This window comes from Seriola dumerili, unplaced genomic scaffold (genome assembly GCF_002260705.1).
Source record: "Seriola dumerili isolate Sdu_G_001 unplaced genomic scaffold, Sdu_1.0 BDQW01000264.1, whole genome shotgun sequence".
In the NCBI taxonomy this organism is placed as follows: Eukaryota; Metazoa; Chordata; class Actinopteri; order Carangiformes; family Carangidae; genus Seriola; species Seriola dumerili.
In genome coordinates this window covers 1,170,796-1,185,976 of record NW_019174519.1, presented here as the reverse complement: position 1 = coordinate 1,185,976, position 15,181 = coordinate 1,170,796, and the positions used below count along the sequence as shown (strand labels likewise).

At 40.3% G+C, this 15,181-nt stretch overlaps 1 protein-coding gene across 3 annotated transcripts in view; it reads left to right on the top strand.

The window, feature by feature from the left end:
• uvssa (UV stimulated scaffold protein A) overlaps positions 1-15,181 on the top strand; it is a 61,490-nt gene that overhangs the window by 36,667 nt on the left and 9,642 nt on the right. For 2 of the 3 annotated variants that reach the window (XM_022757132.1, XM_022757131.1), the window contains exons 10-11: positions 10,407-10,611; positions 12,950-13,078. In XM_022757132.1, the coding sequence (XP_022612853.1) occupies positions 10,407-10,611; positions 12,950-13,078 (334 nt within the window). The remainder of the gene's footprint in view (positions 1-10,406; positions 10,612-12,949; positions 13,079-15,181) is intronic. The other variant, XM_022757133.1, reaches the window with a different exon arrangement.

Genomic DNA, 15,181 nt, shown 5'->3' with positions numbered 1-15,181 from the left:
GTCAGGGGTGCCTAAACTTTTTCATACCACTGTAAGTGACTTTGAGCACAGCATGGTTGTTGGTGCCACATGGGCTGGTCTGAGTATTTCAGAAACTGCTGATCTAGTGGGATTTTCACACACAACTATCTATAGGGTTTCCAGAGAATGGTCCGCACAACACGACAAACACAAACCTTGAAGCAGATGGGCTACAGCAGCAGAAGACCACACTGGGTGCCACTCCTGTCAGCTAAGAACATGAAACTGAGGCTACAATTCGCATGGGCTCACCAAAATTGGACAATAGAAGATTGGATTGCCTGGTCTGATGAGTCTCGATTTCACCTGTGACATTCGGATGGTAGGGTCACAATTTGGCATAAACAACATGAAAGCATGGATCCATCCTGCCTTGTATCAACGGTTCAGGCTGGTGGTAGTGGTGTAATGGTGTGGGCGGATATTTTCTTGGCATACTTTGGGCCCCTTAGTACCAACTGGGCATCCTTTCAACGCCACAACCTACCTGAATATTGTTGCTGACCGTGTCCATCCCTTTAGGACCATAGTGTACCCATCTTCTGAAGGCTACTTCTAGCAGGATAACGTGCCATGTCACAAAGCTCAAATCATCAAACTGGTTTCTTGAACATGACAATGATTTCACTGTACTCAAATGGCCTCCACAGTCACCAGATCTCAATCCAACAGAGCACCTTTGGGATGTGGTGGAATGGGAGATTCGAATCATAGATGTGCAGCCAACAAATCTGCAGCAACTGCGTGATGCTATCATGTCAGTATGGACCAAAACCTCTGAGGAATGTTTCCAGCACTTTGTTGAATCTATGCCACGAAGAATTAAGGCAGTTCTGAAGGCAAAAGGGGGTCCAACCTAGTACAAGCAAGGTGTACCTAATAAAGTGGCCGGTGAGTGTATACCATCATGCATTGTGCTTGTGCTGAAAGAAAGAAAAAGTGAGTAGTGCCTGAAAGTCCATGTTACAAATGAGCTCACTGTATAGTCCTCTACATAGAAGTATATAGATAGTGAGGAGGGAGGAGTGAATGATTGAGTGATTTCAGACACAGCCAGAGAGACTGGTTTGAACCTGTCCGTCTGTTTTATTGATGGGATGACATCAACTACAGTCTTTTTATTCCTCCGCGCCATCGACAGTCAGAGGAGCCATATTGTTTTCAGGTTGTTCGTCTGTCCTGTTCTTGTGGACATGATATCACCTTGACAGTACTTGGTGGTCAAACGTGAAATGTCAAGGTCACAGTGACCTCACAAAACATAATTGGCCTTGTGAACACGATATCTCAGTGACGCCTTGAAGGAACTTCTTCAAATTTGGCACAAACATTCACTTGGACACAAGAATGAAGTGATTAGATTTTGGTGGTCAAAGGTCAAAGTCAGTGTGAGCTCACAAAACACTCTTTTACCCATAACTCAAGACTTCGCACAGCAATTATGACAGAATTTCGAATGATGCACTGCAAGTGGCAGCAAGTCCTCGTAGCTCGTAGTTTTTTTGCAGCATATTAGTGTATTTTTTGTCGATTGACATCTTTATTATATGTTGTTGTCTCTCATGAATATCTATAATAATATCTATAATTTCATAAAGATGGTTAATATTTTTTGATATACACTGCTCAAAAATATTAAGGGAACACTTAATCATCACAGTATAAGACCAAGTCAGTTACACTTCAGGGATATCAATCTGTCCATTTAGGAAGCACAAGTGATTGTGAATCAGTTTCACCCGCTTTGGTGCAAATGAAAGTGACAACAGGTGCAATGGAGAGGCAAAAGCAAGACAACCCCAAAAAAGGGAATGGTTTTGCATGTGGTAGCCACAGACAGTTGCTCTCTCCTGATCCTTCCTGACTGATTCTTCTTTAGGTTTGTGTTTTGCTAGTGTCCTTGTCACTACTGGTAGCATGAGGCCCTACCTGCAGCCCAATCAGGTTGCACAGGTAGTCCAGCTCCTCCAAGAGATCACATCCATACGTGCAGTCACAAGAAAGTTTGCTGTGTCTCCCAGCACAGTCTCAAGAGCATGGAGGAGATACTAGGAGACCAGCGGTTACACAAGGATAGCTGGACAGGGCTGTGGAAGGACATCAACCCAGCAGCAGGGCCGGTACCTGCTCCGGCATCATGAACGTTATGCTGCTTGTAACATCATCCAGTATGACCGGTTTGGTAGTGGGTCAGTGATGGTCTGGGGAGGCATATCCTTGGAGGGTCGCACAGACCTCCATGTCATAGCCAATGGTACCCTGACTGCTGTTAGGTACTGGGATGAAATCCTCAGAGCGATTGTCAGACCTTACACTGGTGCAGTGGGCCTTGGGTTCCTCCTGGTGCAGGACAATGCCTGGCCTCATGTAGCCAGAGTGTGTAGGCAGTTCCTGGATGACGAAGGCACTGATGCCATTGACTGGCCCTCACGTTCCCCTGACCAAAATCCAATTGAGCAACTATGGGACATTATGTATCGGTGCATCCAACGCCACCAAGTACAGCCACAGACTGTCTGGAGCTCACTGATGCCCTGATCCTGGTCTGGGAGGAGATCCCTGCAGAACACCACCCACCGACTCATCAGCAGCATGCCCAAATGTTGTCAGAGTGTATACAGGCGCATGGGGGCCCTACACACTACTGAGTCACATAATGCGTCGCCGTGATGAAATTCATGTAAGTTGGCTCAGCCTGTGATTTCAATTTATTACTTTGATTTTCTGTGTGATTGTGAATCCAGCCCTAAATGGGTTGATGATTTTGGTTTCCACTGACTGTTACATCATTTTGTTCTCAACAAATTATTCCATGTGCATCAGTAAAGATTTTCAACTTGAATAATTCGTATATCAAGATCCAATGTGTGATTAAAGTGTTCCCTTGATTTTTTGAGCAGTGTATTATGATTCTGGATAAGCAGGGATTTAACCTGAAACTAGTCTGCATGAAGGAGGAACACAACCACAAGGAGGTGATTCTAGTTTAAAATCAAAATTACAAATATTACAAATGTAAAAACACATTAAAAACATGATTTATTATTACTTTTTAAAAATATTGATTTTTGCAACTTTAACAACCTAAAGCAAAAACCAGGCACCATCAAACAAATGGTGATGATCCACTCAGGTTGATGTTACAGTGAAGGAGAGCATCATGAATGTCTCAGCCAGCCCACAGTGAGAGGGGTAGTGGACTCTCCCTGTCTCAAAGGCTGGTACTGATGTTTCAGTACGTGGTTTAGTCCGATCTGGATTTAGCTGAGCCTTTTAATGGAGACTGATTGTTTATTTTTTCCCTTTGTATCTTTGATGGATATTTTCCCGTCAAACATTCACCTCCACACACACAGTCATCACTGGCTACACATGAATGGCTGTTATAGTATTGTTCCTGATGCACTGGACTTGTATGGATCATGTCTCCAGGCAGTACAGAGGGTCAGAGGTTAAATGCTCAGGTCATTAACCACCTGCTTGTTCGTGTTATTGCTGTGTCAGCTACACATCAACACGTTTATTGTAAATATGAGATTTGAATGCTGGTAATATGATTTTCAACAGATATGAGGAGGCTGCAGGCGACAGTGAACAGAGCTGCTTTTTCAGCCACATTCAGACTCCTCATCATCACTCACACAGACTCATATGTTTGTGTTTATGTGTCTGTGTTAATAACACGACAACACAACATGCTGGCTGGGCTGTTATTGCTGGCTCAGCCATGTTGTTGTGGCTGTGAGGTGACCCTTGACCCCTGCTGTGTACTCCCTAACAGCCCACTGCGTGATTATAGTCATACTGAGCCTCTTCTTTACCTGCGAACCCACCCGCTCCCATCCTCCCTCCCCTCTTCTCCCCCTATTACTAATCAATTAGACACAAAAGTAATTAGATTGTATCTGATGGGTCCAAAACAGCTGTGTGTGTGTGTGTGTCAGGGTGATTAGTGAGTGAGATCATTACAATCTACAGGGGCCATACCAAATTAACAATATAACCTCTTTAATGAGCCCCTATTAGCCCAGTACCCACATTTTACCACACACACACACACACACACACACACACACACACACACACACACACACACACAATCTTGTTTGAAATAGAAAGAAATAGTGAAAGTTATTAAAGCCTGAACTCAAACGATGTTTTTGTGTTGCAGACATTTTCTGCTCGTTCACGAAACATACTAATTCTGCAGCTTCAGTTGCAGGAGACACATCTTCATATGCCTCTGATGTGTCTATTCTTTACCCCTTATATGAATCTTTGAATCAGCACGTGCTCCCTTTCAAATTGTATTAATCTGTTTTACGTTGTGTTGATCTTTTTCTTATTGTTCCCATGATAAGACCAAACCAACAGTGTGTTATTACACACCTCTGAGCTGGACCCTGTAGTTTTTTAACTAATGTTACTAAAGCAAGACTATTTTCAGCTGTGGATGGATACATATTTGTTGTGCTGCTAAGTATTTAATTCAAAGATCATCCACATTTGCTTCAAAATAATGTATTGTAGTATGTGAAAACATAAAGATGTGGGTCATATATTTATATGTTATTGTTATATGTTTAATGCAGTTGGTTGTACTCTCTACTGTATCTTTGTAAAAGTTATTAGATATTATTCAGTATATCACACATCCTTTGTAATAGTTGGAGAAAGCATAAAATAGTTATGTAAAAGCATACAATATACTTTATTAGCAAATGAAGAAATTGCAGAAATCAATGTGCATAATTAGTGTTCATTTCAAAACCCCATTAGGAGTCTGTTCAGACCAACACTCATAAAAATCAGGCCAACAACAATACATTTTTGGCTGAGAGCAGCCAGCTCTATAAACAGGTCTGTCACTGACAGACTGAGTGAGAGAGTGAGCGAGTGAGTGATCAACACCATTTCCTCCTCGTTGCTCTATCAAAATGATTTGATGCGAACATGCAGTGTTGACAATTTAGCGCCCAACTTTCCAACCCTTTAGTAAAAAAATCTTTAAAACCACGTAGCGATTTCTTGGACAAACCTTGGCTGAAGAGAGTCATCAGTGTTACCTTGCAAGGTCAGTCTTTCCCTCCACACACACACCTTTCTCTGCTTACCACATTGCAGCTTAAGTGATTGATCTTCTGACTTTCTCTGTGAGTGATCATGTTACAGTGAATGTCTTTAACTGATGTGTTTGGTGATGTTGTCATGACGTTGTGGTTATAAAATCTGGATTTTAGTTGCAGCTTGAAGTGACTGATGGTTAACATGTAGTCTTAATGGACCCAGTTCACTCACTGTTTCAAACTTGTTTTACTAGTTTTAACTGCTCCATAAAATATGGATAGTTTCCAGATAGTGTGTTAAAACTTTTAGCTAGCTAGCTTGCTACTAATTTCACTGTTATGAGTAGTTGCTTCAGCAGTTACCTGTTAGCTTACCAGCCACAGTAGCTCGCCTTCTGCCCCTCCTATACTTTATCTAAATATAAAACATCTACAGTTCAGACAGTGATACAAATACCAAAGGTATAAAAAGGTCTAAAGAGAGAATCATAAGTTTGTCAGACCAGTCTCCCCACCACATATATTCCTCTTTCCCTGTCACTTTCTGTGATTACAATAGTCTTTCTTTTGCTCTCTGTCCTGATCTGACTCTTTTCATCTCAGCCAGTCGATTATATTCATTATTTTTCTACATGTCCTCTCCTCTGTCCTAGCTCCCTCTCCCACAGCAGCATGTAGGCTGCTGTCCTCCTCCTCCTTTCTTCGTTAGCTGTTCTTTCTTCCTGACCCTCTTCAGCTGCCACAGCAGCTCTGGTTGACGCCTGGAAATATTCAAAACAAATGTCAGATTTTGTCCCAAGCGCTTTGATTGCAATACCGTGATAGCGGCCATCTTTTAGCTTCTCTCAGAAGTCGACCTGGGACCAGGACAAACAGGGCATAAAGACGCAGATCCAAAGGGACTTTCACAGGTGCTGGATCAAATTGACAGAGCCTGATGAAGATCCCTGTAGAGCGAAACATTGCTTAATCAAAATTGCTGCGAGCTATTAGCACAGTTTGTAAATCCTTTTACTGACTCTCATCACCGTTCTGTGCTAGCAGCCGTGCTAGTCATCTTCTTCCAAAGAGGAAAGTTTCAACATCTAGTGGATCCATGACATGAAGAACTGAGGAACTACCCAGTGTTAGTGTGCTGTTCCTAATAAAGTGCTCTGGGAGTGTATATCTCTTTCCCTCTCTCTCCTCTTTCCTCCCCTCTGTCCTGTTCTGTCATTCTGATTATCAGTCGTCTTATCCCTATCTCTGCTGTCAGGACACTATCTCTCTTTCTCAAATTAACATTTTAATTACAAGCCCTGCTTAACCCAAGAAAATCAATACCTCTTTCCGCCTTTCCTCTCTCTTTGCTTTCTCTCCCCTGTACCCCCTTTTCTCTTTTTTCTAATCCTTTTCTTTGAGCCCCCTACACTCATTTTACACACATACACACACAGTCCCACCACAGTCAGACACACACAGCTACACCACTTTCCTCCCATTGATCTGTGTGTCTTAACATCCATGAAATCCAGACAAACCTCTACCATTTTCCTGGTTTGAGGTTGAGTCTGTGTTTAATCATGTGACAGAGAGAGAAGGAGGAATGATAGATGGCGAAGGAGGTGAAGTAAGTTAGAGGCCATCACCTGACCACTGACATACCTGGTTATGTTAAATGCCTCACTGTAAAAACTGAACAGTTAAAATGATTGTAACTGTATCAAACCTTCCATCATCCACCAGCCCCTCAGGCCTTTTACACTGACACAGATCAAAGCAATATATGAGCCATTTAAAACATGTTAACATGTACTGTAAGCCACAATGGACAGGATCATAACAAGGAATTTATAAGGTTTCAGGAGTCCCCTCAACACACACCCCTTACCACAAAAAAAGTCTCTTAATTTTTTGTGATTAGTTAGATTTTTTCATTCTGTATTTATTAAGTATTCAGTTATGCCTTGTGTAAGTTTCATTTCTCATCTTGAAGATTTAAATCTCATAGTGATGAGTCGTCAGATTATTATACAGCTGTGTAGAGAGTTTTAGTGTCTTCCAGCTCCCTGTTTTGGTTTTATAGCCCGCAACTCACCACTTTCATCAGCCTGCTTACAGCTGTATGAGCACTGTGCTGCTAATGCCTATATCAAGGTGACGTGTAACTTAAATTAAATTAAACTACTGTAAGGTGTTAAAGCTCAGTGTTGTGTGTGCAGTGTGTTGCGCTGCCTCTACAATGCCAGAAAAACAGTTTAAAGGTCCCATATAGTATAAAGGTAGATGTCCATGTGTTATTTGATTATAAAGCAGGTCTAGGTTCTATATTAATGTGAAAGTATCAAAGCGTTCAGTCCACAGATAAAAGCACAGCCTGTATTCAGAAACTGAGCCATAAAACGAGCCATCAGGACTTCTGGAACTTTGTGATGTCACAACAAAGCAGTCACCAAATCCCACTCACCTGGACCCACCATCCAGTGTTTACCTGAAATCTGCTATATTTTTATTGGATCACTCAGACAACAGTCAGCCAATCAGAGGAGAGGCTCAGAGCGTCCTCTCTTCTGATTGGCTCACTGACCTGTTGTTACTAGAGCTCCAGAGAGAAGCCTGAGAGAGGAGATATAAAACTACACTGAGATGGTTTTGGATTCTTAAAACCACAAATATATCGTCTTATGGATCAACACTTCAAATAAAATCTAATTATCTATTTATTTTATATATTCTGGAAATCAAGCTAGTGCTAGCCTGTGAGTCAGCAGCTAATGATAAATTGAATCTTCTGTGCAAGAGGAGTAGCATACGACCAGAAGTGTTCATGTATTGATTGACAGCTGTGAACTCCTGCCCCTGACTCTGGTTGGTTAGAGGGGCGAGGCTGTCTCAGAGGGGAACATATCTGGTTCCAAGTGATTGACTAATGGCTTCATCTCTACTTGAATTAATTGACAGATTTCCGCTGCACTGTTGTGGACTTTGAGCAGTGAAACTAAACCAGTAACAGAATCCTTTTTGTTCTTATCTGAGATACAAATCTCAGTGACAGTGTATCGTCTTTATTAGAATATCTGATACAAACAGCAATAATCTTTAACACATGGAGCCTAGCCTTACATAGAAGCTGACTAAAGACCAGTTTCTTATTTAAATTATTAGTTTAATTCAAAACAAGGTTTGTATTTAACAAAAACATGTTTCCTATACTCCATGTGTTTTTGTTCGTTTCTTCATCAGAAATCAGCTAATTTGACTTTTTTGTATCTGAATAGTTTTTATAAATTAAAACACTAGTGATAAATACCAGGGTCAGGCAAATAGACGTTGGCACTGTCAATGGCTGATGGGTCACACGGCTGTGAATGACCTGTCTTAAATAAGCTGTAAATTTTGCTATTTCTACATAGCTAACATTAGCATTAGCAGCTGTTTACTTACCAGTCTAGAAGAAACGTCAAAAGTTCAGCATCAAACTTCATTCCTGTACTCACCAACAGCTGTCTCCACAGGTTTAAACAAACACCAATCTTAACTCTTGTCTCTATCACATCTTTTCTTCTACTGAAGTTTGCATGCTAACCAGCTAGCTCGACCCTGTCTCCTCACTGTAGCCTCCAGTCTGTCCTGAAGACGTAGCTGCTCAGAGTATGTATTATAAGCTCTTGTATTATAAAGACAATGATGGCTGAAACTGTTGTCAAAAGACAATCACCACCACCTTCTGCTGATAACAAACCACGTTCAGCAGCAGAGAAAACTTACGGGGAGAACCTTTAAACAAATATTGTTACTGACTCTTTTTGAAAATGTCTAGCTCTGCAAGTTTTACACCCGTCCCCCCCTGTTGTTGGATCAGCAGCACTCAGCTTACTGCACCCTCTGATCTCACCTACTGTGTTTAAGTCTTCCTCAGTCCCCATAGACCCTGGTGTTCGACCACACACACACACACACACTGCATGTTTGAGTGTGCATTACTTCCTGTCAGCACTATGAATGTTTGACAGTTTGTTAAAAGACAAACAAGTCAACTGACTTCATATCTGATAGTGATGGGAATTCCGGCTCTTTGTGGAAAGCCGGCTCTTTTGGACTCGGCTCACTAAAAAGATCCCGCTCTTTCGGCTCCGAAGTGGCTCCTCAGATTTTTTGTTACTTAAATTAATTTATTACCAAATTATGTGTAAAATGAATAACTAATGTAAAAAAAACATAAAATATAACATATGTATAGTATGTATATGGCTTTATTAATAAACGTAACATAACTTAACATATACATAAATAAATTTTAAATAAAAAAGACCAATTTTAATTTGTGAAAAAACACAAAATCAACTAAACATCACTCAACAAAATATAAATTAAAATGTGTTACGTACAGTGAAAAACAAACCACAAAATGCGAGTGTCTGTAACCCCTCCCCTCCCCCCTCCTTTTCAGTGTAGTCACACAGACGCTGCCACAGCCACACATGTTGACCAATGCGGCTTTAAAAGACAATTTAAAAAAAAAAAAAAAATCGCTCTCGATTCACTTCAAAGAGCCGGCTCTAATCCGGCTGTCGTTCGCGACCGACCCATCACTAATATCTGACCACTAAAGATACAATATATTAGGGCTGGGACGATTATCCGACGTAATCGACGTTGTCGATTATAAAAATTATTCGACGTGGAATTTTAGTGTCGACGCGTCGTGTAAAACAGGGTAAACGTTCATAAAACAAAACCGGAACTTTCTAATGGGACCGTTTATATCCATCGTCTTTGGTTTACCGGGATACAAGCGCAGCGCAAGGGCGGGGACAACGCCATGACGTAATTGAAGTCATTGACTACGTGAACGATTTGCGTCTGTGTAATCTATTTGAACAACATGGCGGCGTCTACCAGCAGTAAGACGGAGCGTGTGGAGCAACACGCGGCAAAAAAGGCTCGCACAAAGTTTGGGAATACCTTAATCTTGACACCAACAGTGCGGTAGTCTGCAGACTCTGCAAAGTGCATCTTCATTTGTGTGTGTGTGTGTGTTGGACGGGGCAAATTGTTATATTAAATGACTAACTGGAAAATAATTGCAACAAAATTACTTAGGTTAGGTTAATAAAAAAATAATCGTTGATTAGTCGAATAATCGAAAAAATAATCGCTAGATTAATTGTTTAAAGAATAATCGTTTGGGAAAGCCCTACAATATATATAGATATTTGTAGATTTTAATTCAGTAATATAAAGTATAGGTTGTATTGACCCGACGTGTGTCATGAGGACGTGTCCCGTCACATTGAAGTCTACAGTCTGATCTGAACTTCCTCTGGTCTCTGTTGGCAGGTTTGGATCCGTCTCCTTCCACCTCAGCAGCACCTGTCACAAGAAAACCTACAGCTAAGAGACCTGCAGCTCTTCCCCCTCAGCCTCTCTCCTCCTCCTCCTCCAGGTGTCTGAAGCGTCTCACAGAAGAAGAGCAGGATCCGACCTGTGCAGCCGCAACACTACGGGTGCTCAGACAGACCCTCCCTCTGCATGCAGAGTCCAGGTGACAAGTCCTCCACTTAACCTCCACCTTCTGTAACCCCCTTTTATAAGCCCCTGGTCCACAGCTCCCCTCTCCCTTCACCTCTTCTTCCTGTGTTCCTCTTGTTCTCCCACCTTTTCACCTCTTTCCCTCCTTCAGTCACCTTCAGTCATCAGCACACAGGTCCAGCTTTACACTTCCTGTCCCTCTTAATTCTTCTCACCTTGTCTCATTTAGCCTTTACAGCTCTGGTCACGTGACGCTACTCAGCTGATTACTGGGATTTGAGTCTCGAGAGAAACTTAAATTAACCAATGTGCAGGAATTACTGACCTCCAGTGGAGAAGTTGCAAATTGCAGCCAACTGATCGCCCTCCCCCCACTTTCAAAGCGTGTAGGAGAATGTACGGTGGCATTCAGATGATGTAAAAACAGGTCAGGTCCTCTCTGGAACCAGTGCTTTGTCTGCTCTGGGCTCCTGTAGAAAGATAGAGGGGTCTGGGTAGATATAAAGGGCTCATTCTAAGCTAATGATGACAATTATTAGTTTCAGGTGATTATTAGACACTAATGAAAACGTAATGATGAATTATATCCAACAAAAATCCTACACACTGGTCCTTTAAGAATAGTAAAGGTTTTAGATTTATCGTTAAAGGTCTGTGTGATTTGAAACCAGATAATAACTTTAATTCCAAAGCTTAGAAGTCCTGAGATACAGTCTGATCTCCTCCACAGGTCACCTTGTAATGTTTAGAGCATGGGTCGACAATCCGCGGCTCTGGAGCCGCATGCAGCTCTTCAGCTCTTCTGCAGTGGCTCCCTGTAGCTTTGAAAAAAATACAATAATATGAAAATAAATAACAGCTATTTCTTATTTTCTTTTTCTTTTCTCTTTTAAAGAGACACCTCATATTTTGGAGATCGAGGTGATACTGATAATATTTCGTCAACTAAAATATACGTCACATCTTACAACGTCTCCATAGCAACGTTTACAGCGTTTACAATGTTTACAGCCTACCGCCTCTTCCTGCCGCCGATAGGTGGCTAATCTTGAGTTTCAGAGCCCCGGTAAGCTAACCATGGATAAATCCAAAAAAAGAAAAGCCTCGGAGGAAAATAGAGAGTTTAATTCTGAATGTCTCGACGGTTGAATGTTGTACTTGCCTGAGGATAAAAACAGAAGAGGATGATGGCACACTGAAATGGACTTGAGTCATAATTAAATACAAACTAGCCTGTTCATATGTTTACTCTTCTTAAAGCTATTAGGCTGCAGCTATATGTTTTATTTATTTCAAAGTGGGTTACTTATTATTTTTTTAATCCTTCACAAATAATAGAAGGACTCAAATAAGCCTGCACAGTTCTGAGTTTTATTTAAAAGTAGGTATACACATGCCAGTGTTTTTTTATCCTATTCATAAGAGTTTGGTGTTTTCCTTTGTTAAAACAGGTAAAACAGCAATAAAATGTCAAGTTTTTTTGTAATTCTATAATTTCATAAATGCAGTAAACTATATTTCTTTTATAAATAGTATAACTATATATAAAACACGCTGTGTTATCTTCATTTTAAGGGTCGAATAGGTTTTGCGGCTTCAGATGATTTTCATTTGTGGGAGAGGAGCCAAAAATGGCTGTTTTAATAATAAAGGTTGCAGACCCCTGGTTTAGAGGAATCACCTCAGTGTCAGATGTTCACCTTAAAATCAGACAGGTCTGATAGGATCAGAGGAGGTCCAGTTCAGGCCCAGATAGGAAATTGTATTTATAGTTTTTGATCATTAAATAGATATTTTTTTTAATAAAACTAGATAGAGTTTAAGTGTTGTTCCAAGAATCTCATGATTTGAAACTCGTTGAAGTTTCTCTCTTGAGGAAAAACTTTAATTCTGAACATGAATGTGAAAACAGAAGTAAAGGTCTAAATGGCTCAGTTCTGTTGTTGTGTTGTACACTGACCTCTGAAAGCAGTATCATCCATCATCAGGGCTGAAGGGCGTCGCCCCAAGGGACCAGGCTGATTAAGCTGAGACATATTCACACAGAAACAGTCAGTTCAGTTTTTTCCATTTTTAAGTTACACATTCAGATATGTGTCTGCACATAGCTGATGAAAACCTCCAGTAAATAATGAAGAAGTAGAAGAAGAACAAGCAGTAGTGAAACTGCTGCCTCTTTGCATTAAACACACACAACCTCAGTCCTCTTCTGTCAGGTCAGTGTGTCAGTCATCATGGTAACCTCCAGGTGGTCTCTGTGTCTGTTGACCACTGTGTTGAACCTGTTTCTGTATAAAGGGTGAAACTCTCCCTCCATGGTGAGTTTGAAAAGGTGTCTGTCTCTCCTGCAGCAGCTCCACTGATCCCAGTTCATCTCAGTCCAGTTCAGACCAGAAGCCTGTTGATGCTCCTGTGGTTCCGTTTGGTTTGGACCTGTACTACTGGGGCCAGGAGCAGCCCAACGCTGGCAAGATCATCAAGTAAGAACAACACACACAGACACACACACACACACGACTGTACTGTGTAAGAGGTAAGATACTATAATTATCATAACTCTTTTGTGAAAACATCATCAGAGTGTCTGAATGAATGTCTGCATCCATGGTGCATATGTACAGGCTTAAAATTAGGGTCAAACAGGTTTTGAGCTTGTAAGGTGATGTTGACAAATAATTCCACAGTTTGTAAATCAGCCTTAATAACTTTATTCAGGTTTATACATGTGTGTAGTATGGCAAGTCGATTTAACATTTAATGGCTAGTCTGGATATGCATTACTGATATCCGTAATTCAATTCTTCCTAGTCAAAATGAACATTTCAGATATCCACAATGAAATTTTTCCTATCCACAACTGTCATTTCAGATATCCACAACTTCATTCTTCCCAGGACAAATGACGTCACTTTTCCCATTCATGTGTATGGGGTTTCTCATTACAGATATCTTTAATTCAATTGTAGATAGCCATAATACCAAATATGGATATCTGAAAATAAATTATGACTATCCATAATTACAGTTTGAGATACCTACCATTTAATTCTGACTAGTCATAATTCCAGCTCAAGATATCTTCAACTCCCGTCAAATAAGATATCTATATTGTCCTTTTTAGATATCTTAAATTATGTTTTAACTAGTCAAAACAATGTTATAGATATCTTGAAGTGATTTGTGATGAATTAAATGGTAGACAACTCAAACTGGAATTATGGATAGTCATAATTTTAATTGTAGATATCTATTATCAGGTTATAGATATCTTCAAGTTAATTTTGATTAGAGATATCTCAAATTGAAGATATCTTTAACTTTCATTTTTCCTAGTCAAAATGCAATTACAGATATCTAGTGTTGTTTTTGGCGGCCTGTTTTAATTTTAGTTTTAGTCTAGTCTTTGTGTCAAGCTGTCATTTTATTTTTTATTAGTTTTACTCACGTTCATACTCTTTTTAATCTAGTCAAGTTTTAGTCGACTAAAAGTCTGAGCATTTTAGTCTTATTTTAGTCAGAATCATCCATGACTATTTTAGTCTAGTTTTAGTCGACGAAAACTGATGACATTTTAGTCTAGTTTTAGTCAATGAAAATTTTATTTTAGTCTCTTTCTAGTAATGCAATTCTATTTAACCCAGTATAGTATAAGTACTTAGTATAGACAAAACCAAAATTTTATTTTAGCCAAACCCATTTCACAGTTCAAACAAGGTTATCTTATTATTATATTATTGTTACCTTATAGACTCAAGAATACATCCATTCCAGACACACAAGACGCTCTGATTTGAATTTACAACATATTTATTTTACCAACCAAACATGTTTTCCTGTGATTTTGTGGTCGCATTTCTCCCCATCTTTTTCCACAACACATTCTGGGTTTTTTTTCCACCTCTGTGTAATGAAAGTGTGTCCAAATTTCGTCTTTTTCTTCCAAAGAAGAACCCCGACTGGCTGCCGGCCATCGGCCCTTTTCTCCGTCGTGTCATGTTTCTGAAATTGTCGTTCAACCGCAGCTGCAACTTCTAAATGCCGCCCGCGAGTGGGGATTGAGGAAGTGATGTCGCATGCGTCGGCGCAGTGCGACCTGATGAAGTGAGACACAGGAAACAGAAATACTGCAAAATAATAATAACTCGACTAAACGAGTCGAAATGACGTTATAACATTTCGTCTCGTCTCGTTTTAGTCAACGAAAATGAAGAGACATTTTAGCAGAGTTTTTATTTTGTAAACCACATTTAGTCTTGTTTTTATTTGTCAACAATATTGCATTATATATTTAATTATAGTTATCGTCACATGACCAGTTTTTACGTTGCGTCTCGTCTCGTTTTCATCACGTGATAAAGGTTCGTTGACGAAGATATTTAGTCATAATTTTCGTTGACGAAAGCAACACTACAGATATCTTGAAATAGAGTTATGACTAGGCGAATTGATGTTGCAGATATCTGTAGTTTTGTCTGAAGTCATGGCAAGTAGGAGGAGCGGCTTGCCATAGGCAGGAGCAGCTTGCTATCGTGTGTCTGGAGACAATAAATGTTCAATGCGACGTAAATTTCTACCCTAACCCA